The sequence below is a fragment of the Artibeus jamaicensis genome, unplaced genomic scaffold, assembly GCF_021234435.1.
Source record: "Artibeus jamaicensis isolate MK-2021 breed Jamaican fruit bat unplaced genomic scaffold, CSHL_Jam_final scaffold_1964, whole genome shotgun sequence".
Classification (NCBI taxonomy): Eukaryota; Metazoa; Chordata; class Mammalia; order Chiroptera; family Phyllostomidae; genus Artibeus; species Artibeus jamaicensis.
This window is the reverse complement of record NW_026522030.1, coordinates 18,297,478-18,322,293: the sequence shown is the minus strand read 5'-3', so window position 1 is coordinate 18,322,293 and position 24,816 is coordinate 18,297,478. Positions and strand designations below refer to the sequence as shown.

The 24,816-nt window shown below is 51.3% G+C and overlaps 1 protein-coding gene across 1 annotated transcript in view; it reads right to left on the bottom strand.

Moving 5' to 3' along the window:
* The window catches only part of GABBR2 (gamma-aminobutyric acid type B receptor subunit 2), a 329,685-nt gene that overhangs the window by 73,214 nt on the left and 231,655 nt on the right, over nucleotides 1-24,816 (bottom strand). The window contains exons 8-10 of the mRNA XM_053656129.1: nucleotides 18,250-18,310; nucleotides 5,979-6,059; nucleotides 2,402-2,552 (exon numbers count right to left, since the gene is read on the bottom strand). Of these exons, the coding sequence (XP_053512104.1) occupies nucleotides 2,402-2,552; nucleotides 5,979-6,059; nucleotides 18,250-18,310 (293 nt within the window). The remainder of the gene's footprint in view (nucleotides 1-2,401; nucleotides 2,553-5,978; nucleotides 6,060-18,249; nucleotides 18,311-24,816) is intronic.

Here is a 24,816-nt window from a genome sequence, read left to right as displayed (position 1 = left end):
TTCAACCACTTGTTTTTAGTTTACACAAGAACGTTCAGCCAACAGGTTTCTGTGGCCAGGGCTGGGAAGATGTGCCAAATCCAGAGAATTCTGCATTCACATTCAGCACCTGGCAGCAGTGAGAGGGAGGAGGGCCCCACCACACTCCCGGGTGCTGAGCAGATCAGGTCTGGGAGGTCTCCTGGTGAGAATTCAGGTCTGCTCAGGAATTGTGGCGAGTGGCCATCCACGTCGCCTGCCCGAAGCTCATGCTGTTCTGTGCACAAACAGGGCCACGCATGTGGGTAACACACCTCTCCCAGTCACCAGGTGATGGAGGTGGACAATGGGGTCCTTAACCCCCACCCCCGCTGTCTGCTGTGGGGGGCAGTTTTTACACTCCCAAATTCCACTCTCTCTCTCTCTCTCCCATCACAAATTCTGCTGTGGCCCCCAGCTGCCCAGCAAGCCAGGACTGGGTTAAACCATCAGCTGGCTCCCCACACACGATCCGCTCGGAACGTCTTGGGTTTTCAGGTGCCCCATGATTCAGGTGTTCTTTTGCAGGTTGTAATTATGGTCAGTTATTCCCTGAACATTTTTCTTTGCATTATGTACTTTTACTAATCCTTCCACATTCAAAGAGTGTAATGTGATATCAAAGTGGTAAAGAGAGAAAAAAGCCTGCTGTAAATTGTGGACCATTTACTTGGCCTTTCGAGATGGGAGTGATGGGCCCAGCGCAAGGCCCCTGCAGCTGCCAGAGGCACGTGCTGGCAAGGTGATTGATGGCTGAGCTTCCTCACCTCTAACAGCACTGATTGCACGGACTGGGACACCTGTGAAGCTGAGACGAGACTGGGTCCCTGAGGGTCCTTTTGCAAATCATGACCTGCTGAGGCCCTTTCGTTCTCATCACCTCAGGGAGCCGAGGAGAGGAGAGGCCAGGAGTTCGGCAGCCTCCCTGGAGGAGGGGGCCTTAATGAATAAGTAGCATTTAGGAAGATGGAAGTGAGGGGGGTTTAAATTTGCAAAGCCAGTCAAAAATTCACAGATGCCAGCATACTGGAAAGAGTAATGAAAATTTTCCCCAGGAGGCTGAGATGAGTAGTTAAGGAATTAAAGGCATTCAGACTTAGGACAGGGGCAACTCATGGCTATGACAGGCATTCTTGAACCTTGTAGGAAGGGAATCTAATGTTGAGACCTATGTGCCCAGGCCTTTTGCCAAATGCTCATCATTTAAGGTTTGTAGGGAGTAGACAAAAGTTGCTTCAATATATATACATTTTTTTGGTGGTAGTACATGTGCTATTGGTGATAAATAAAATTAAACAACAGGTGAATAAAACTCTTTTTTGTTCTTTAGGAAACAGGTCTGGCCTAAGCAGTAGCTACCAAACTGCACCCCTGCCCACACCCTGCCACAAAAACAAGAGCAAAGACAGTCTAGACCTTGGTGCTTCCTTCTTTACAGAGAGAAGGGAAGCAGCTGTTGTCCTGGAATCGGGCTCGCTGCTGGCAGCCCTGGAGGCCCCGCGGCGAGGCTTCTGGGCACGATGGCAGAGCCGTGCTGCCCCCGGGTGGGCACTGAGCCTGGGACCATGAAGGCCCCTCTCTAAGTCTCTGCTGGGCCTCTCCCTCAACCAGGCGGGGGGCTGGGATCAGGGATTTGCTGGGGAAATCACAGAAAATTTACTGGGCTTGGTAAACACCAGCACCACCTGCGGTGGTGGCCTGTTCCATCGACAGCTGACCCCTGACAACTGACCGGAATAACTCAGACAGAGAGCTGCTCTCCTTGGGAGAGTGAAGGGCAAGTGTGACGGAAATGAAATCAAGACCTGGAACCAAGGGGACGGATTCTGCCACCAGTGTGGCCGTGGACGAGGGCCCTGGTCCCTGAGCTCCAGTGCGAGATCTCCTCCGTGGTCCGGGGAGGGCTTCCTGGACTGCAATGAGCTGTACCCAGTGGGAAGTGCTGGGCCCCGGACTCAGTGATCCCCGCTGGCAGCGCTCCCTAAAATGCAGGGGCTGGGCAAAGACATTGGGGGGTGCTGTCCTGTAGCTTTCTCCTCCCGGGGCACCACCAACTACACGAGCAGAGCCAACACACTGAGAAGGCCTCTGGACCTATATCCTTCTGTCTCATTCAACCCCGCCTCCCCCTAACCCACCTGACCAGGGGCTCCTGTGCAGTGAGCAGCCCTGCCTCCATGTGTGCATGTGTGTGCATGCGTGTGAGCTTACACGCACACTTGGGAAATATCTAATAACACTCCAGCAACTGAGCGGTATGTGTTAGAAAACTGCCCCAAGGTCTTCTGTGCCCCTGGAGAATCTGCCACATGATTCTATACCTTGTCTGTGAGGTTTTTTACTCCAGAAGGCATGGTCCAAGAGGAGGGCATGAGTGACTTACTTCTGGTTCCGGTTCTTGATGTTGAAAAAGAGAAAAGCGCTGGCCATGATCATCCCCAGGATGGTGAGGGCGGAGAGGATGCTGTAGAGAGGTAGGGAGATCTTCCGGAGCTGCTCCAGGATGATAGTCTTGTCTTTTGGGGGTTCGGATCCTAGAAGACAAAAAAACCCAAAAAGGCATCAGCTCGGTCCAGTGAGGTCAGTGCCCGGGAGCCACTTGGCCTTGATTCCCTGACGTCCCCTCCCCTGCTGCCCGTGCCCCAACTCTGTGTGGGGTGCGTCTACTGGGTGAGCGAGTGCTGGTGGTCGGCCAGCCTGCCCAGCAGGGAGCCTCAGCCAGGACTTCTTTCTTTCCCTAGAGAGAATCAATAAAGGGTTTGTGATGCATTTAATAGCCATTAGAAGACTAGAATTTGATTTGGTCTAATTATCCTGTTGAAAAACCATTGCCATTTATCCCCAAAGGTAGCAAGTAGCTCAGCAGGGGCAGGGCTGGGTGCCGGAGTGGGTACCTGGGTGTCGCTGCGGGTGAGGAACTTGGCTTTGGCTTCAAGGACTCTGTGCCAACACATGACAACGACCATCCCTCAACAGGCGGACGCCCTGCCTGCCAATTCCTCGGAGATGTGTGTGTGCTCTGGCTGCGGATTCTCTGCCTCAAGGACATTGTCATAACAGCTCTCTCTGATTTCCCATTTTCATAGGACTTGCTAACTGGTGGGGCAGAAGCTACCCGCATGCCCTTCCCTCCCTGCCGTGCCAGGGCCGGACTGAAGCTGTGGGGTTCTGCGTCACTGTGTGACTGCAGACGGTCCCTGCTCATTCTTCAAGGGCACCGGGGACCTGGGGAGCCCCAAGGGACGCAGGGCACACTCATCTGTATAGGAGCCGGCACAACTGTCCTGTTCCAGTTTTACCTGGTACAGGGTGGCCTGGGCGGACAGAGGGTCTCTCCCCACGCCTACTCCACTTCTTGCAAATCCTCTTTCTCAGCTGCTGTTTCAGGTCAGGTTTCTGCTGTAGAAGAACTGTGACATGTTGGGACCTTTCCCTCCAGCAGGCCTGTGTGGAGCCAGCCAGGTGCCGGGGCCTGGCTGAACCTGGGAGCCCCGAGGAGCCCCTCCGGGATCACGATGACCGCCCCCACCCAGGCCGTGCCAGGGGTGCCAGCCTCCTCATGCCTCTCTTCCCAGGAGAAAGGTGGAGGAGGGGCAGATGTTGCTGCAGGGGTTGAGAGCTCTCCCGAACATCTGTGTTTAAAAAACTCGGCTAACAAGTTCAAATGTGTTTGGAAACATCCAGCAGATAAGAGGCATTTGAACCATCTCGACAGTCTAGGGAAGTTGCCAGGTTCGAAAGTAGCTAGAAACCTGCTGGCATGGTGAATGTAAAGCTTTGAGCAGTTCCAAGTAAAGAGGTTTTTATAAGGGGTGGCTTCAAGGACTAAAAAGTCAGAGCAAAAGCAGACACGAGGTGACAGACGTAGCCCCATTTGTAGCTTCCAGTGACAGCTCAACATTTGGAAACTTCCTCCCCACCCCCCACTTCCTCCTCCCTCCGCCCACCTGTCCTCTGGGCTGCATGAGGCCAGCTCAGGTGACTTCTGGCTCCCAAACACCAGAGCCATCCTGGGGGTGCCCATCGGCTCTTGGCTGGAGAAAAAACCTTCTCCGGATGCTAAGAAAGGGGGTGAGGTTTGGATCAAATGCTGCATGATGACCATGACCGGTAGTTGTTTGTGTACAAACAACTTCAGAAAGTTGACAACAGCTCCTCCTCCCCACACGACCTTCCCTTCCAGGGAGAGGGTGCTTCCCCAGGGTGCATCTCAACTAAGACGTCATGGAGGCCAAACGGTTATGACTTGTCAGAAGTGCTGGCGACAGCAGTGGCCCTGAGTTTCCTTTCTTGCACCTCATTTGGTCCATCCACTCATTATTCATCCACTTTTGCCAGTCCTTCACCTTTCACTGCTCCTTCATTCATCACCATTCATGACAGTCAATATCATTAATACCCACCTGCCACCGCCGGGCAAGTGCTGGGTACCAGAAACTTGAAGATAAACAAGACACAGTCCCTGTCCTCAAGGAACTTACACGTACCAAGAAAAAGGCAATAACAAGCAATAACATTCACTGAATGCTTACTATGGGCTAAGCACTTCATAGGGGTTTTTCTCAGTTGATCCACCCAACAATCTCCTGGGTAGAAAAGATGATTCCCATCCAGTGGGCGGAGTGGGGGTTGGCAACAGTGTTCTAGGTGTTAAATGGCTTTTATAGCCCATTAAGTGGCAAAGCTGGCAGGAGTTGAACCCAGATCTGCCTAACTCCAAAGCCTGTGCTCCATCTAACACCATGTAATCTGCCTCCGATGCCAGTCTCTAGGTGGCTGATACTACCAGGCACCGGGAGGCCTGAGCGGGAAGCAGGAAGCAGGGTGTAGTTCGGCCTGACGGAGTCAGCAGGGGCTACAGAAAGGACGATGAGCAGTTGGTTGTTCACCAGGAAAACAAGGAGGAGAGGGTGTTCTGGGCAGGGAGCCCGGCAGAGGCAAAGGCAGGGTGGCGTTTGGGCACATCGGAGGAACCGTAAGCGGTTTGGTTTGGGAGATCTGAAAGGGAAGGCGGAGGAGTGAGGAGGGTCCCTTCATGGAGGCCTTGGGGGTGAGGCCCCTTGTTGAGAGCAAAGGGCACCAGAAGGGCTCTGAGCAGAGGTGGGGCATTGTCAGCGTGACATGATGGCGAAGGAACGACTGTGGGGGCAAAATGGGCTCGAGGGGGTTAAGACTGGTGAAGCCCATCCACCCATCCCTCCATCCATCCGCTCGTTCATCCCTCCATCCACACACTACTTCAGTGACTCATATGTTCACCCACTGACCCATCTGCTCACTTGATCAACCATGTATTCATTTTTTCCCAAAATATCACCGATTATCCAACATGTGCCAGACCCTGGCTGGTGCCTGGAATTTAAAACTAAACAGGATCCAGTCTGAAAGCTCATGGTCCAACAATCTGGAAATTTCAATACAAAGTGACAGTGGCCATGGTAAAGGTAGAGACAAACCCCCCCAAAAACTGTGAAAGCCAAGAGAAGGGAGCCATTAGCCCATTTGGGGGCAATCAGGGAAGCCTGCACAGAAGAGGTGTTATTTGATCTGGTTCTAGAAGCTGAGGAGTTCTTCAGCTGAAGAATCTCCAGCAGGAAGAGTAGCATGTAGAGAGGCCTTATTACCAACCCAACCAAGTCCTCTCCCAGGGGAAGAGACCGAGCTAGATTTAGCTGGACCATGTTTAAAGAGAATGACTCCAGGCCGTCCTCTGGTTTAACACAGATGCCTCGGCGACAGCCAGCACACATACAAACCCCAGTGGTCCATCCCAGGAGCTGGGATCCCAGGTGAACGATGCGGACCCTGTGCTCAGTGAGTGAGTGCATGTGCTGAGCGAAGAGGATGCTCCCTCCTCCCCACAACACCAGGGACTTCGAGCTTATCCTCAGCCCTCAGATAAGATCCAAGCGTGGGAGCAACTGAGCAGAGCCCTCCTCTGAGAAGCCCGCCTGCCTTACCTTGGAACCTAATGGTGTCGTTGATGATCTCCAGTGAGTCGGCCACAGCGTTGTACTCCCCCACCTTCACCTCCCTGCTGTCTGTGGGGAGCAACAGAGAGTGGCTGGTCAGACCCGAGCCCCGTGTTTGTCTGGGCGCCCCTCCCCGGCTCCGGCTCTCCCCACAGGCCCTGGCCATATTCTGGCAGGCCTTTCCTGTGCCCAGGTAGCATCACAAAACCTCTGACCTGACCTGGACTGGAAGGAACACTCTCTCACTCTGTCTTGTCAGCTGGTTGTCTGTCCTTTGCCGTGTGTGTACAGATGGGGAGCCCACTCCCCCATACCTGGATTCTCTGCCCGTCACCCAGTCCTTCCTGGCCACTGAGCTGAATGGCCTTTCAGCAACATTCCCCTGCCATCTAACTCTGCCCTCTGGGACCACACAGACTGCCTCTGCTCCCTCTGCCCCAGGACAGCCCTAGAGCTTGAAGACAAAGACAGATCACTCCCTGACACTAGCTCCCCACCCCCTTACTAAACATCATTTCTGCTTCCCACCCCACCCAGGCCTTCCTTGGGCCACACTCCACAGTGTCTCTGTCTGCCTGATGAAGTGTAGACCCAGGGCTGACCGGTGCCCTTCCGGTGTGAGCTGGTCAGCAGCATGTAGAGGAGACCATCCCCTCCTCCGTTCTGCACGTCTTGTCTCTCTTGATGCATCCCGAGGCAGCACTGGCATCTTCAGAGGACACACTGCTCTGCTGCCATGCTGGGTGCAGTTTCCTGCACATGTACTTGTGTGCAGGTGTGTTTTTAGATCAGGTGATACACTTGAATTTCCCTTCATCCCAGAAACTATTCTGAACCAGGGTGGTGGCAGGAGGAATGGAGACTAGTAATTAGATCTGCCATTGGTTTCTTTTTTCCCAGGGAAAATCTGGACAACTGGGTGATCAGTGGGTGGGAAAGGTAGGGAGCAGGGGAGTGAAGTGGGTGCCTGGGGGGCCCGGATGCCATTCCCCAAGTGGAGAGACCAAGAGGAGAGCACTAATGCAGAAAGATGGTAAGTTCCCGTTTGAACGTGCTGAGCCTGAGGCACCCATGGATCATCTGGGCTGTGGAGAGGGACGTGGGGCCATCAGCATGCAGCTGGGAGTTGGAGCAGAGGGCAGTGAGGGCACTGCCACGGACAGGGCTGAGTGAGAAGTGAAGAGGACCAAAGACATACTCCTGGAGAGCGCCCGCCTCTGGGGGACACTGGGAAGAAGTGGCCAGGACACCAGCAGAGTGGGCATTGTAGAAGGAAAGGGACAATTTCACCGTGGAGCTGGCCAGCAATGCAACATACCGCCGAGAAGCAGGAATGATAAGCCCCTAGAGCAGGGGGTCAATGGATTTGGCATCTGGGGGATATTGGTGACCACAGGCAAAGCAGATCCAAGGAGAGGTGGCGTTAGAGGCAGAGGACCAACGGGAACAAGTGTGGGAGCAGAGAAAAAAGCCCCCAGGGCAGAGCAGGCTTTGACAGGGGGTAGGGGGCGAGTGGGCAAGGAGGGATTGAGGGGATTCACGGAGCCCCACGGTGCACCTGGACCCAGGCTAGGGATTTTCTACACTATTTTCCAGTTCTCACAGTTAAATGGAGTAGGTGGCTTCAGTTCCACTTTACAGATGAGAAAACCGAGGCTTGGGCAGGTTGTGGCTTTGCCCAGGGTCCTACCAACACTAAGAGCCAAGTCCAGGTTCAAAGCGAGGACTCTTTCTTGACATGGGGCTACCTGGATGGGATCCCTGAGAGGTGACGGTTCCAAGTGGAGCTGACCACTCCACAGGCCCCTGTGCCTCCTGAGTGTATTAATTACAGAGAGGAATGCCCATCCACAGGGCAGGCGGGTCCCCAGAGCTGCAGACCCTGGTCCTCCAAATGCCCAGAGGTAATAAAGCAACATGCACCCAGAGGGACTGCCTGCTTGGCTCTGGCTCTAAGTGAAATGCAAGTGCCCTGCTGGCCTCTTAATAACATTTGGGAAATGGAACCAGGAATCCCATTGGCTGGCCACCCTTCTGCCTGCATTCCTCTGACAGTGGGATGGAAAGCAGGGCTGTAAAAGTCACTTCCTTCTCCAGCAAAGGTCTCCCCAACAAAAGGGGGGAATCATACTGTGCTGGCAGCTGTCACTTACCTGGGTCTCCCAGCCCCTAAATGTCACATTAGCAGACCCTGCTGGGAGTTCCAGCATCCTGGCTTGGGCCTTTTTGAAGTCTCAGTCTTGATAGCTTCTGTTCCCCACACTGCCACCCTGAACGGGAGGCCCTGATTTATTTATTTGGTGTGGGGAGGCAGCGCATGAAATATTCAGGCTGATCGGAATAAATCATCGGAGCCAGGAAGTGGTGTGGCTGGCCCCCAGCCTTGCCCCCAGCCACATAGCCCACCCCTCTGACTCACAGGCCCGGCCGTAGGTCCCATGGCACCAAAATGATACTCGGCTTTCCACCATGACCATAATCACCATAATTGCTACCTGGGGGCGGTGCCCGGAGGCTCACAGGCACTTCACACCTTGCATTTAAGGGCTCATAGCAAACTGTGAGGCGGGTATAATTCACCCCAGTCTGTAGATGAGGGAGGAGCCTCGCAAGGGTTAAGTGCGTGCTCGGGGCCATGTGCTGGGCACCAACCAAGTGGGCACCTGAACTGGGGTCTCGTAGTTCTGAATGCAGAGCACGTTCCCCGCCCATACCGAGCAGGGCTGCCGGTCACTCAGCCCACGTTTACTGAGTGCCGACTGCACGCCAGGCCCAGCCTGAGATATTTCATAATAAATAGCCCCTCAAAAGTATCAGTGTAGGTGGTGGAAGATGAGGTTATTTCCTCATCCTTGACTGAGGAGGCCTTGGACATCTGTCCTGGAGTCAGGAGACACAGAGATTAAGAAAAATTCATTATCTCTGACCTTGCAGTGTAGTGACTGCAGCCCCGCCCAGCCCTGCCAGGGAGGTAAACGTTATTCCCACGTGCGGACAGTATTTCCCTCTCAGCTTGCACCCTGTGAGCAGGTGGCTGTAACTTTCAGGGTGGGGGCTATGGGAGTAAGAGAGGAAAGCAAAGGCAATTTCTGGCTTGGGCCTAACTAATAGTAAGTGTTCAATAAATTAGGGTTATTTGAGTCATGATAAAAGTCACCGTGGACTACTTGCTAGGTCCCCAAACACTCCCCGTGTTTTCTTTCTGCTATTGGTTCCCCACAATGGTCCCTCTGCTCGGAAGGGGGCCTTTTCCTCCCTCTACCAAACCAACACGTCCAAACTTTATCCACCTCTTCCAGGAAGTCTTCCCAGAGCACTGCTCCTCCCCGTCCAGCACCTCATTTTCTGGGAGCTCAGGGCACTGGGTGACAGCTGCTCATGTTGGAGCAATGCCCCAGGTGTGCCCAGGCCTGTGACTCCTGCCAGCAGGTACGTTTCCGAGCAGAAGTCCTGCTTCTGATATCCGGGTGGCGTAGAGTCTCACCCCTTACACCCTGCCCAGAGCCCCTCCCAGGTCTGAAGGCACAAGAACGGTGTTCCCCGTGTTCTTCCATCCACCACGGCCCCGGGTGTGGCGACTGTGATAGGCTCCTGGCACCTCCAACTTCTAACTCTTGTGCTGCTTGCTAACTCCACTGTACAAACAATGCTAACCACACACTTGCATACAGACTGGCCCACGGACTGTGGACTGCGGGATTTGTAGGCAGACAGAAAGCTCCACTGGGGGTTGGGAGGTGGGGGTGTCGGGCAGAGGGAGAAGGGCTGCAGCACTGGGACTGTCACCGCGGACTGCCCTGCCCCATGCGCTCTGCTGCAGGTCGTTACTGACTCACTGGGTGGCCCCGGACAGATCATTCTCTGTCTCTGGGACTCAGTCTCTCGCCATCTGCAGGCTGCACCACAGGGACTCCAGTGGCTCTCAGCCCTGGCCAGGCATCAGGGTGACCTGGGGAACTTCTAGAAAATAGAGATGACTGGTCCTGGTGTGGACCTGTGATATCAGAACCCCTGAGGGTGGATCCTGGGTGGCAGCATTTTTAAGAGCCCCCTAAGTGGACCCTAATGCATGAGGGAGGTGAGAACCACCGGATTATGCTGAGGGCTCTTCAGGCGACACTTTCTGTTCTCAGAGGCTAAAAATACTGAGAAACCACGGGCCCCCTTTCCTGCAGAACGGCACTAGTTCCGTGCTGTGGGCAAACAAGGAGTGCTGTCTTTTAAAGTCTACCACTTCAAACCTCGGATTTGGATGGTAGGTCCCACTGGTGAAAATTAGAGTGCTAAGAAGAAGTCCAGTGTGAAAATACTCACTGGCCAGGGGCCTGAGAGCACCCACGAGGTGGCCGGGGAATGGCTGCAATCACAAGGCGACGCTTCCTTCCGCCTGTCCTGCAGCAGCCAGCCCCAGCAGGAGGACCAGTTGTAGGGTCGCTGACCTCCTGCTGGGCTGGGTCCCCACATCCTGCTACAGGGGCTCTACTCTCCTCAGCCCCAAATGCCTACAGGTCTCCAACTGGCTCTACCCCTGAACTGAGAAAGCTGTGTGCATACTTTAAGGTGTCACCGTTCTCGCAAACAAACACTCAGTGTATGACTCTGAGGTTTAAAACAAAAGATAATCTTGCTCCTGGCTCAGTGAAAATCAAGATGCTATACGATTACTCCATTCGAGGACATCCCCTCCCCCCACAAACCCTCCTAAATTCAGACGGAAAGACCTCTGACTGGGAGACCGACACTTGGAGCTCATCTCAGCTTTGCCATTCGCTCTGAGAGGAGCCCTGGGCAGGGCCTGGCGCCTGCCTGGGTCTCGCTCCAGCGAGAGGGCTGGATGGGAGATCGCTGTAGCTTCCAACTCTTGTTTGATGATTCTGCTGCTGCTCTGAAGGGTCTCCGTCATTCAAAGCTAAAAGCTGTTCCCTGAGGCTTCCCCTCACACGCCCTGGCTCTGCGTAGGGGGCTGGGCGTCACATCACCTCCGGCTCCTGGCGGTTCTTCAGAGATGGGAACGCAGCAATTTCAGGCCTTGATTCTGCTCTTTGCTAGGACGGCCCGCCATTCCTCGGGAAGCCCACCCCCAGTGTGGTCCCTGTGGAGAGAACCTGTGGGGTCACTCCTTTCCCTGCGGGGTCAGCAGACCGAAGCCGCACTGAGCAGAGAGGGACTTGAGCTCCCGTGGCCTGGGCCCTCACACACCTGTGTCTGTCTCCCAGAACAGTGTGTCCCTGCCACAACTTTAATAAGTTAACTTCACTGATTGTTGTTTTGAGATTTTTTTTTTAACAGGCCAAGGGGACGCTGGCCAAGAGCAGATGTGTCCACTGGCTCACTCAGACTGGCCCGAGAGCGAAGCTAAGCACCTGAGGGGACCCAGGACACATACGAATACAACAGGTTATCTGTACCCAGAGGGCCTCTTTTCTCTTCTTCTTGCTAACTCTCGCCAGTCCTCCAGAGCGTGTCTCAGGGGCCACCTTTCCCGGGGAGCCTTCCTAGAATCTGGTAGGTGGAGCCAAAAGCCCCTCCTCTCAATGCCCTCAGGTATCATACCCAGGTAGGGTCTTGAGTCTGCTCCTAACTGCGTCCAGGGCTCCCGGGGGCAGCAGCCTTGGTGCCCAGCCAGCACCTGGCATGCAGGTGCCAGGAGGTGATTGTTCGGCAACTTCAAAAGCCCAACCATAGGACCCAAACCAAAAGAAATGGAACCACATCAAAACTGAGAATTTTTGTTCAACAAGGACTTAAAGTTTATAGACAAGTAACCAAATGGAGACGTTTGCAAAGCCTAAAGTCTAATGAGGAACTGATACTTAGATTGTATAAAAAAGAAAAAAACTCTTGCAAATCAACAAGGAAAATACAGTGCCCCCAAAATAACAGGGGTCAGAGGACCAGAGCAGATGATGAACACACGTCTGATGAGCACAGGAAGGAATGCCCACACCATTAGTAAGCAACGAAATAATATCTCAAACCGCAAGATGATCCTACTTTATACCTATAGACGGGCACTGGCGGGAGGTGGGGTCACAGGAGTCCCCGTGCCGGTGGGAGCAGACACGGACACTGAAACAGATCTGGCAGGTTCTAGGCATGTTCAGTGTCCACACACCTTCCGACCCAATGACTCTGCCCAGTTGGGTCCATAAGGGGACATGTACTAGGACCCTCATTATTTATGGAGGCAGACAGTCGTGGTGAGCTGGGTGCCTGTGGCTGGGAGAGTGGGTGGGTGCAGGCGGGTATGCCCCACGGGCCGGGCAGTGAAAGCCACGGGCTAGGTACACACCCAGAAACATGGAGACATCTGAGAAAACAAAGCGCTGAGTGGCAGGGGAGACAACAAACAGGAAAATATGTAATTGGGTTGCAATGACATAAATTCAAAATGCAAAGTCTGGCAGAAGTGACGCCTGCTTGAGTGTGGTTGCTGGGGTAATACCATGGGTGTGATCATTTATAGTTTTAATGTGAGCATTTCACCTAAAAGATCATGTGCTATACTTGAGGGTGATACTGTTATGTTACAGAATTACATGCTCGTGATTTTGTAATAAAAAGGGGGCATTATTTGTGCCGGACCCTGTACATACACAAAAGACAGTAATATACTACCTTTTGTAAAAACACATACAAACACAACATATGTATTAAACAGAGCATCTGCCTTTCCTTAAGGGAGGGAGGAACGGGGTGCAACAATAACAAACAAGGTGTAAACAAACAAGAGGAGCTCTCTGGTACTAATGATATCGTATAGAGCATGACCTGTGTCCTAAGGAAGCAAGATTGTACTTTTCTCACTAAAGTCTGGAAAGTGGTAAATCTGGGGTCATTGTCAAGACTGCCCAGGAGAGAATAAGGAAGCCAGCAGCTGCATGACCCTTCTCGGTGACAGTCACCAAGCCAGGAACACTCACAGCCTCATGACACTGAATTTTCACCACCCCCTTCAAGGCAAGGAAAATGATCACCTTGTATTTTACTATTTTTAAATAAATACTGGAATGATGGCTCAGAAAAATTAAGCCACAGTGCCTAGCTACTGACAATTAGCCATGCTTGCTTCAGAGCTCACATCCTTTCTACATGATGGGAGATGAATTCTCCATCACTGGAAGCATTCAAGCAGAGCTAACGCTGTAAAAGAGATATGGCTCCCTTTGACATGGAGCATCTAAAGCTCAATGAGATGCAAGGTCTGCTAAATAATTCTGCCTTCCTTCCGAGTTACTTCCTTGGGCTTCCTGACGGTTAAGCCCTGGGTCACGAGGGCTGGGAGGTGTCAAGGTCAGGGTCAGGCTTTCCATCCGAAAGAACCCACGTTTACGTGAATTCATGTTCCTGCTGACCCACATCCCTACCAGTGTCTCCTACAGTTTGATGGGCTATGTCTCCGCTCGAATTATTTCAAGTCGAGCGGCCGTTGACAAACTGGCCCTTCCAGATGCATGGCCTGGTGAAGGAAGCCATGGCGCTGGCCCTGACAGAGGAACGGGATATTAAAAATCAGCCTCAGAGTCTCACACTGGGGTCGAACATGCCCTGAAAGTTTCCTAGTAGGTTTTGGGAAATTATCTTCCTGTTTTCAAAGGTGCTGGCACTTGGCCAGAGAGATTATGAAGCCGCTGGGGGGCGTGGGAGGGCAGGGAGCGTTTCACATTCAACTTGACTTCCCCCAGAGGACTTGGTATAAAGTGCCTGGCAGCCGATCAGGAAATTAGCACTGAATAGACCCGTATCTTTTACCCCGAAGACCAAACGGCAATTAATGCCGGCAAACGGGAGGACAAGCCCATGCTCCACTAGGTACACTCTGATGGCAATTACGTTGTTAGAGCGATGGAAGACCCCATCCCTTCATATCAGGTGCTAAACTATAAAATTCCGAACTCTGTCTTTTATGCTACACAGAAGCAGTGCGAAATTCAAGCAAATCATCATCGCTCACTGCGGTTCTTACAAACGGGCCTAATGAAGGCAGGGACAGCGCGTGAGAGCGCAGATGCGGAGATTTCACGACGAACAGCACAAACAAGCCTCTAATCACAGCTTCACTCAACTTCCTTCCCTGCTGCAAATTCTGAGCCATGTTTAGACTTTGGCAGTAGCATGAATTTTTTCTTTTCATAAGGGGGGAAAAAAAGCCAGTTCTCTCACATTCATCCTCATCTAATGTGGTTTGGTGGAAGTCAGCGATGACCTGGGGGAGGTGCTCTGAACTTGGAGTTGAAAGGGGTGTAAGCTAGCTCCACTACGCCCAAAGTGTGTGGTCAACAGGAGGATACCTGTCATACCTAGAGCCACGGGTAGCGCCCTTAGAAGAGTGCCCGAAACAAGGGTAAGAATGCACATTATCTGGAAGGTCATTCTAGGACACACTGATAGGGGTTCTGGGAGGTGAGACAGGGAAGAGCAGGGAGCCAGTACAAGGTGAATCAATGAGCAGGTTTCCGGGAAGGCAACTGAGGCACAATCCTATTGGGGTTGTCTTCAGCTGACATCTGGGGACAGACTAGAACATACCTTGGAGTGTTTGGGAGTTTCCATGTAAGGGGGAAGGACAGGGAGGGATCTGGCCTTCATTTCCCATCCAGCCCTGGCTCAGGGCGGGCCCTGAAAGCGTTAACTCCCTGGACATCTGGCTTACTCCTTTTGCTGGGTGAGAGTGGCAGGAGCTCTTAGTAGGATGATAATTCTAGAACCGGGGATGCTCAGGAGCTGTGGGTGGGCCACGGGATGGCATCTACCATAGCTGCCCCCAGGACTGTCCTGATGGGGAGTCAGGGCTCTGAAACCCTAGGGAACAGATGGAGTAAATGGAGGGAAACTGAGGATGAGGAAGATCATTCTTGGGGCTCTAAAATCCTCTCTGGGTTCAAAAATGCCTCAGTTTCAAGAGGATCTGTGGGGTTAGGCCTGGCACATTATTTCAGAATGGTTCTGTTTACCCAACACTTGTAAGTTTGCAAGATGTAGTTCTTCCGCCTGGAATAACAATGTCCACCATCGTGAATTTGCTTGAGTTCACATGTCTGTTGTCAAGTCTAACTGCTGCTTACCAGACATTCTGCCTCAACTTACGTCATGGGAAACCATGAGTAAATGAAGATGCTCTTAAATTTGCACAAGCTGCATCACTAACTAATTCAGTAAGCGTTTACCAAGAGCCAGCCAGGAGCCAGGCAGCATGCTGGTAACGTGAGTAGCTTCCCAGAACTAGAGTTTACAGATTTAGGGCCAAAATCTCATTTGGCCCTAAAGTGGACATGAAGTGACTTGCCCAGCAGCGGATCTTGCAAAAGGAGCCCCCTCATGCTGGGGCTGGCTCTTTGTCTGTAAGTCAGCTCTGTCGTGAGCCCTGCCATCCACTGTCCCCTCTGAATAAGAGGGCAGGAGGCAAGGGAGAGAGAAACAAACAGGAGGATAGACAGTGTGAAGGAAGTGGCAGAAAATAACACGGTCCCTCCACTGAGAAGCCTTTTGCAAGGCCAATGACATGAGGTGATTTAGGAGCTGCTAACCCCTGGGCTGGGCACAGGCCTATCTTCAGGGTGATTCCTAGAAGGTCCCAGAAGACAGAGCTGGGGCCAGCTCCCCTTGGAGGGGAAGCGGGAACTAATTCTTCTCTCCAGAGGAGAGAAGGAATGACCTTACTGTCTCACAGGGAGTCAGGGCCCACGCCAAGCAAGTCCGTTCTCTTGTCCAGGCCTCCGCTTCCTTCCCCTCTGCAACATGAGATGATAACCGGAAGCCCTCCTGGCTTAGAGGGCCTGTGCAATATTCCTCCACCCTGGCACATGAGGCTCCTCTGCAAACCCATGGGTTTGGATAACTAGCTATTGTACTGATCTGAACATGCCCTGAGCACAGCATCCCTCTGTCAACATGGTCCATGTCTGTTTGAAAACCATGCAAATAGGAGTATCTGCCAGGCCCAGCTCTGACAGCTGGTAAAGGCTGAATGCAAGTGTGGTGAAGGGAGAACTCAGGCAGTGGCTGGCACTGCCACTGATCAGCTGCATGTCCCTGGGGGGGGGGGCACCTCCCTTCCTGGGTCCCCAGTTCCCATTTATTCCATTAAGTAGTGAGACAAGGTCACCTCTGAGGCCCTGTGCCTCTGACAACCTGCATATCATGATGTGTGGGTATTAGCTATAGGGAAGGCAAACAAGAAGGCATCAATAGGGTTGCAACTCACCAAGGAAATCTGGATTTGCCCCAGAAAAAGTGTCATCATTTTTGACAAGGTGTTAATCATAATCACTACTACTTGCTGAGCAAGAAATGCACGCACATATTTCTCTGTATGATCTCATCTAGTTCTTCCCAGATCCCAAGAAAATAGGTAGGATTATGTTCTTATTCAACAGATGAGGACAACAGTGCTCAGAGAGGTGAGGTCACTGGCCTGATGTACTGTAGTGATTTAACTCGGGGGGGCCCAAACCTGCCCCAATTACTATTATAGTGCTTTCCTAATAGATGCCTAAAAGCAGGCACTGGATTTGGTAGCTAGTCCTAACATCGAGGGAAGAAAAGGCAGTAAAATTGGCATGCACTCATAGTTGTGATTGGCCAATCAATATTTTACATAATATTCCCCTAGAATCATATAATTTGAGACCTAGAAAGGTGACAAGAGAATTTAGTTGCAATCACTCAAAAAAAAAAAAAAAGAAGTAAATATCTTTGCCAAGATGCTTACTTGGTTCAACCAATGAAGAAGTAAGACTTAACAAATGGGAAAATAATTACATTTACCTAAAATTACATCTTTTGTGCACGTCGGAGAGCTGACACACGTTTCAATTACCTGCCATGGGAAGACAAATGGGTAAATCTACAAGATTGCATTACGGAGCGATAGTACCCAAGGACACCTCCCTTGACGGATCTGAATCCAGTGGGGATATGTCTGAATGAATCTGAGTAACCTGATTTCATTTCTCGCTTTCTCCTGGATGACTTTGGGATCTGCTCAGAGAGAGATGACACAGAAGCACGGTGTTCAGAAACATCCAGGGGCTGACAAACACAGCGTCGATAAATGACCTGTCTGGTGCTTTTGGCTAAGGACCCTGCAAAGGACCACGCTGAGGGTCTGCCTTGAGGAGTGCCCAGCCCTACTCCTCACGGGGGCCCTGACAAGCCACTGCCCCTCTGCACCTCCGCCTCCTCCTCATCACATAGGAAACTCGGTTGGCACGATTTCCGAGCCCCTTCCACCTCTGACAGTAGCGAAGTTCAGCAGCCCCGGCCGGGTAGCTCAGTTGGTTGCAGTGTTGCTCCAATATGCCAGTGCTGTGGGTTTGATCTCATATCCGCCCACATTAAAGAAGCAACCAATGAATGCATTAAAAAGTGGAACAAAAAAAATCAGTGTTTTTCTCTGTCTCCCTCTCTCCACTCCCCTTTCTCTCTCTCTCTAAAATCAATCAATAAAAATTTTTTTTTTAAATCCAACGAATGACTTGGTTTCTTAAAAATAAATAAATAAATAAATGGCCTGTGTGGGAGGTGCTCATAGATAAGAAGAGACCTACAGGGACACATTAACCAAGTACAAAGAATGGACCTTGGGTGGATTCTCCACCAGAGCAAGTGTAGAGACATTTTTGAAATAATTGGAGAATCAACACAGACTGGAAATGAAAGGATATGAATAATTGTTAAATGCTTCAAGTGTGATAATAGTATTGTGGTTATGTTTTTAAAAGTCCTTATCTCGTAGAAATGCATACTGCAGTATTTATAGATTGAAATGAGATAATGTCTGGGAGCTGCTTTGCAACATTACAGCAAACAAGGGCCGGGGTGACAGTGTGGGCCAGGAGACAGTGGGACTGGCCACACGCTGCCGGGACTGATGCTGGGTGACGCCAGACAGGCTCGCTCACTACTTGTCAACCTCTGTCAACAGTCGGAAAGTTTCTATGGCCAAACACTGAAACGATGCAAGGTTTCCCAGAATGTTGGAACTGACTGATTGCTCCCCGCCCCCACCCCGGTACTTTCACAGGTCTCTGTGAGTCACGTGGGGAGACTGAATTGGCCTGGGAAGGCACACAGCTGAGAAAAAAATTCTAAATACGTTGAAACAAATGTTTTCACAGAGAAGTGTTTTCTATTGATGTTGATTTCTCTTATCAGGAACATCATACTTCCATTTGTTTCGATGTATTTTTATGGCATAAAACAACATCCCTGAATACAGAATTCATCAAGTAGAAAGAAGCAGCATCAAAAAGCCTACCTTGAAATTGAGTAAATTTAATGGTCCCCATTCTCTCCCCGTTCCGGAACACAACTTGACCCTAAAAACAAAACAAGACGAAACAAACAGGAACAGAAGAGAAATGCCGTATTAGCTCAGATGCTGCTGATCTCCGCTGACATTCATTTAACTGTACAGTGCAGTTATTAATATTAGAGGAAAAACAGACTCCCGCTAGATCCTGCTGGACCACAGATGCATAATTAAACTAATTGTTTTTAAAGCGGTTGTGTCCCTTTATCGGGTTAATTTAAAGAGCACAAAATCCATACTGGGACTAACACAGGTGAATTAAAGCCGAGATACTTATCATCATCATCAGCCCAGCTATTTATTAAACATCCACATGTCCCATGATAACCTGGACCAAGGTCTTCCAGGGTGCTGGCGAGACAGAGGCAGGGGTGAGGTCCACGGAGACTGGCCCTGACTGGTCCCCTGCCCCACCAGTAAGGATGGGCAGCTTTGCCGAGGTGATTTGGCTGGAGGACCAGAGAGGGGCTGGAGGTTGGTTAGCATTTCGTATTAAGAGCAGAGCATGTTTTTATAAGTTCATCCTGAGTGATGACATCAGCCCCAATTATAACAGGGCTATGGGGCAGCACAAAATTAAGCTTCTTGAGCCCGTGACATGACTAGTGTCACAGGCAGCTGAGCACCTTCATGAGGGACCCCGGGGGCTAAAGATAATGAGTGTCATTTGCACATCTGCTTTGCCGGCTGATGCCAGGGTTCCAGACGCTGAGCAAAACACACTGGGAACATGAAGAACTGTGGTCTCTCCTTGCCAATTTATGGGCCGCCTCAACTTCTGCAGCCATGCAAGGAAAGGGGCACACAGTACATCAGTGGATCTTATGACAAGCTTGAGTGGAAAGGGGAATAGTCCTGATTTTAAAAAAAAGAAACTGAGGGAGGCGATGCACTTTATGTGAGGTCATTGTAAGCTGCTGGAGTTCAAATTCAAGTTTGATGTCAATGACCGTGCTGTTTCATGATAGCATGTTGTTTCTGGTCCGGAAATAAATTCCTCCCCATCATCTTTCTGTACTGAGAAACCAGGGAGAGAAATGGTCTTGAAGGTACATGGCTTTACCCTCAGTTGTTCTCTCACATCGTCAGGTAATAGCCCAAGTCCAGATCCTGCTGAAACCTCAGGAGAAGGTGCCAGAAAGCATCTCCCTTTGGTGGAAACCCGAAGATGGAGGCCCTCTGGCACAGAAAGAGAATCACTCAACCTGTTCTCAGAACCAGGAACACCTTCCAAGGCCACTTTGACACCTCGTTGAAATCCTGAAGACAGCTGTGAGTAGTATCGGTCTGAAATCAAAGCCCACTGCATTCTATATTTAGGTGCCGGTAAGCAATCCCCTGGCGTGTGAAAACACTTCAGTGTAAGGTGAGACAGGAGCTGTGATTTTATTTCTAGGGATGATTGAAAAACACAGAACACCTTCCAAAAAGGATCGTTTTTATGCAAATAGCCCTTTGCATGGGTGGGAAAGATGCAGAAATATGGGAGGAGATTTCTTCATCTGACAAGGGTGGAGATCCACCTAATTCATCCACTTCCTGCCAAGCTTTGAAGAATTCCAAAGACTTCTAGATAGAAAACGCGGACAAATTCTGCAGAATCCTTATTAGTTAAACTATTGCAAAAAGCATATGGAATAGTATTCAAAGCTTCAGTGGAATGAGGTATGGGGTGGGGATGAGGAAGGATTTCCCTTTACTTTCCCCCCCTCCCTTTACCTTTCGACAGAATGAATTAGTTCACCTTTGAAGTAAGACCTGTCCCACTTTAGTTTTTACTCACAATAATCATTTTTTTCTTACAGTAGCTCCTCCCACCCCCTTGATTTCTCAGGTAAGGCGGTGGAGGGGCCAGGTCTGAGCTGCGGACCTAGCTCTCCCTGAGTGATGGCATCAGCCTTGTCAGCAACAGGCCTCCGTACGTGGCAGTGGTCATTTTACTAAAACATGTTTCATAGCAGAGAGCTGGAATACACGAGATTTTTTTAAGCACTAAGAAGCTTTCCAAGCCTTGGGAAGAGACTCTCCTCATTGTGTGATTTCCGCTGGTACAGGATGAACTGCTGGACCTGTACCCAGGCAGAAACATCAGCCCCCAGGAGACTGAGTTCTCGAACCACACTGCATTGTCTGCCACAGGAGAAATCTGAGGACTCTCGGGCCCTGAGTCACGACACCCACACAGGTGGGTGCCTGGCTGGGCTGAGGGTCCGCACCAGAGAAGAAGCCAAGGAGCTCTGCAAAGCCCCCGTCTGAGGAAGGTGGGACCCGTGATTCTTTCCTGAAGGAGGCGCCATGGCACCTGCTGGGTCGGACCACTGAGGCTGACTCTGTTCCCTGGACCATGGCTGACAGGACAGGGACTGTTGTCCCAGCCAGGACAACCTCTTTGAGACTGGATGCGAGGAAAGACCACACACTGATCAGGTGATTTTCATGAAGTTTTGTCCACGATGTGTCCTTTGTATGAGAAGGTGGTCCATTCACACAGAGTTGCACGAATATTTACCCACCCCGGGCCGGGTACCCTTGTAGGTGCTGACTCCTGCTTTTGCAGAGCTTCGTATTTGATTAGGAGGAACAAACCAGACAAGTCTGCCAATAAACGAGTAAGATAATTTCTGTGAGTGAAGAGTGCTGTGAAGGAAACGAACAGGGAATGGCTGGGAGAGGGGGCAAATTTGTGTGGTTGGGAAAGACCTCACTGCAAAGGGGATGTTGGCGTTGAGGTCTTCGTGCTATGAAGGGGAAGCTCTAGGGACAGCCACGGCCTCGGGTGGGAAAGGAACAGAAAGGGCCAGCCTGGGGAGCAGGGAGGTGAGCTGGCCAGATCCCCTTCTACCTGGAGGTCGTGATGGGGCTCTCAAGGGTGGTCGAGAGCCTAGGGGTGGGGCTTAAGCAAGTAAGTACCGTGATCCGAGTTAACATTTGAGGGGACTGCTCTGGCCGTGGGGTGGTGGATGGATGGCAGCAGGCAAACGAGGAAGCAGAGAAACTGGAGGTTCCCAGCAGCCAGCAACCCAGATGTGAAGCGATGGCGGCTTAGGCTAGGATGGTGGCCAGATTCCCTCTCTTGCCAGAGCAGAGGGTGTCACCGAGGTGGCTGAGCACCGTGGCCTAAGCAGTAGTGGACTCTGCCCCATACTGAGCGGTGGGTGCGTGGTGTGCTGCCCGATGCCCCCTCGGGATGAGGGCACTCAGTACCCGGCAGCTGACATCTGGTTGCTGCTGCGTTGCCCTGCACCCAAAGATGTCAATTGAGGGTATGCGCCTTCCTGGGGGCCAGCCTACATCCAATGGTCAATGTGAAGGGCCATAGTTCTAGCCTCCACAGCTCAATTCAAGACCACTCAGGATCCCGAGGTCCCATGGGGAACGTTTCGGCACCCCCTCTCTGTCTGCTCCTGCTTCGCTGCCTCCCTCTTGGGTTTTGTTTCCGAGAACACCCCTTGATAAACTTCCTGTACACTAGTCTTTGTCTCAGAATCTGTTTCCTGGGTAACCCAACCTGAGACACTTGCCATTGAAGGTCCCTGGCACTATTTCTCGCCACCTGAAGGAGCCTGAGGGAAGAGGCTGAGGACTCTGAACGAAGCCCGTGCGGCAGCGACACTGCTCCAGCTTCACTGGGGCCGGGCCACTCAGCCGGGCCGGCTGTGTTCTCTTAAACCCCAGCTGGAGCAGGGATTTTTCCTCTCCTTCCCACACACGTATCCTTTATTTAGATATAAATAAATAAATTTATTTAAATGCCATATATATAAATGCCGTGACTCTCCTTAAGCTTCTGCCCTGTGCGATCCCACAGCTGTGACTGAGGACCATCACACCCACGCGAGATCAATCCTTGTGACTGATCCAAAGTGATGGAGTCTGGCAGCTCTAGCTGTGGTGACAGCTGATGTCTGTCTATTGCTCACATACTCACTCTACACACCCCTGTGTTGCAGGAGCCCAGAGCCTGGAAACCACATTTCCCAAAATCCCCTGCCTGCTGGTTTCCATTTAGATTCCACTAATGAGCAGCATTCATGGGAGATTAGAAAGTGTACATAAGGGAAAATCTATTTGTTTCTGCCTTGGTTGCCACGGCAGGAGCGCTGGGTGCCTGCAGGTGTCCGCGGGCCTCAGCTGCCCTGCCCTGGCAGTGTGGGGGCACTCCTGGCCGCCTGCTCAGGGGCCAGAGGTGGCAGGGGGTGCTCTCCAGAACAGTAGACAATGTTGTTTCAGGAACCCCAGAGACCAGTGCGCTTGGGTCCCCAATATTTGATCTGCATTCCAAATCGTGGCTGTGGTCATTCTTATACACTGCTTGGACATTAGAAACTCATCGCCAGTCAGTGGGCAGGCGAGACAACAGCCCACTCCACGCATCACAGAGGCAGGGGCGATGGCGCTCCTCGTTTTGGTCCACCAGCCCAGGGGGCTTGGTTGTTTCTGTGAGTGCTTGTCTCCAATGACAGCTCCTCCATCCCGTCAGAAGTTGTGACCAGTTCCCTGTTTGAAGTCTCCCTATGAAATGCCTGATGCAGTTTCTGTTTTCTTGACTGCACACTGATTGGTCGTGAATTCCACCTTCTGAGGCGTGTGTAAGAATGGCCACGGAGCTCATCTGGGATGAAAATAAAGTAACGGAGGTAAAACCCCAGGTGGATGATTTATAAGGATTTTTTTTTCCCTGAAAAGGACGTTGCTCGTGTCAAAAAAAGCAGGCTGTTCCATAAAAGCCGGTTCACACCCTAACAGTTCAGGCTGCACGGGGAGCCATAACGCTGCATTTTCTCTTTCAGAGAGATCTTCAGAATGCATAAGATAAGGTGGAAAAAAATGGAGGCAGCATTCAGCCGACAAGAGTAAATACTGGCATCGGTGTGACCTTGCACAGTCACCGAGTGTTTCTGAGCATCCGTCCCCTATTCAAACAATAGTGAGAGTGAACAATATCCGCTTCTCAGGATGGTTTGTGAGGATTAGAGTAGACAATTGTGACAAGGACACAAGCTGGGGTTGGTGCACAATAAAGGTTTACTCTTAGAATTCCTCCAGGTAATCTGAGTTGGCAAAACTCCACCTGATGTTCATTCTGAATGCCCAGAAAAATCAGTGGAGAGTAAACTGTAGTCTAAGGAAGGATTCCAGCAGCTAGTAGGATTCAGCAGCCTCCTCTTGGTAAAATTGTTTCCATTGTTTATCTTTAATGTTTCACTACTAAGCATGAGTAAATTCCACTCTAACAGTTTATGAATTGTACGGGTCAGGCCCCATGTTGGTCTTTTTCAGTTTCATGGCGGAGAGCAGAGATGCCAGCAGGTCATGAAATGACCTGCTGTCCAGCTGGAGCTTGAGGCTAAGATGGAGAGAGGACCCACTTGGTTCAGCCTAGTTTCCTGGAAGCCCGGGCGTACGGAGGGACACAGTCTCTGCAGATCACTGTACATGTATTTAGGGAAGGATTGCCTTCCTTAACGTGACCCTGACGGAGCTCTTGCCTCTGGGTAGTTGTGTTTGTCTTTGAGACGTGTGAACATGCATACTCACCTGACTGTATGGGGACATGACATGTGCCCTGCCAGGTCACTCAGGCAGCAAGACTGTCCAAGGAGATGGGAGGACGATGGGGGGCCCTGTTTGGTTCCCCGGATGGGGGAGCACCCTGCTACCTGTGTGGTGGTCTGAGCCCACTTCGGACCATTCTGCTGCTAGCCCTGCACCCGAACCTTGCTGGTTTCAAACAAATGGTGGGGACTTTGAGAAACCACTGGGATTGGATCAGATGAGGGTTGAGAGCCTCATGATGTGGAGAAGAAGGTGATTTCTTTTTCCCAAGGGATGATGGGACTTAAAGGTGAAACATGCTCTTTTTCCTGCATGTCCCCTTGGGCTATAGGTCAAGTTAAATTTTGTCTGCTATTTAAAAATATTTTCTTACACTGAAAGGTCTTTCCATAGGCCCAAGCCTTGAGCAAAGTCTGATCTATCTACTGGGTCTTGAGCAGTGGGTCTGTGGGGACTTAAGAGGAGGGGCAGGGTGGGACGTGTGGTCTGCCCCCACTGTCACCCTTCTGCTGATCGGCAGTAATGGAGGGGTGTCTTTCTGTGGGGCCATGATCACACAGCCCAAAGGGTTCAAGTGATGACTGGTCACGAAGCGAGTGGCCTCAGGCAGGGCTGGGTGCAGTGCAGAGGGGTGAAGACCAAGAGGAGATGGCAGGGCCAATGGCCCCGGAGCGGCAGGACTGCCTTTCCTTCCAGTAACTATACAAGAGTCCAGCTTGTTTAGACTAGCAAAATACTGGAAGTGAAGAAAATGTCTGAGAAATAGGGCGGCAGTGAAGTAAATAATGTGGGATGGACACACGATGAAATATCGTGACACACGCTTTCAATGAGCCAGCACCGTTGAGCATCTAACATGTACGTGGCGTGTGCCAGGGAGGCACCGGACAAAGCAGGCAAGATCAACACAGCCCTAGACTTCATGGAGCTTGCAGTCTGATGGGAGATACAGACATC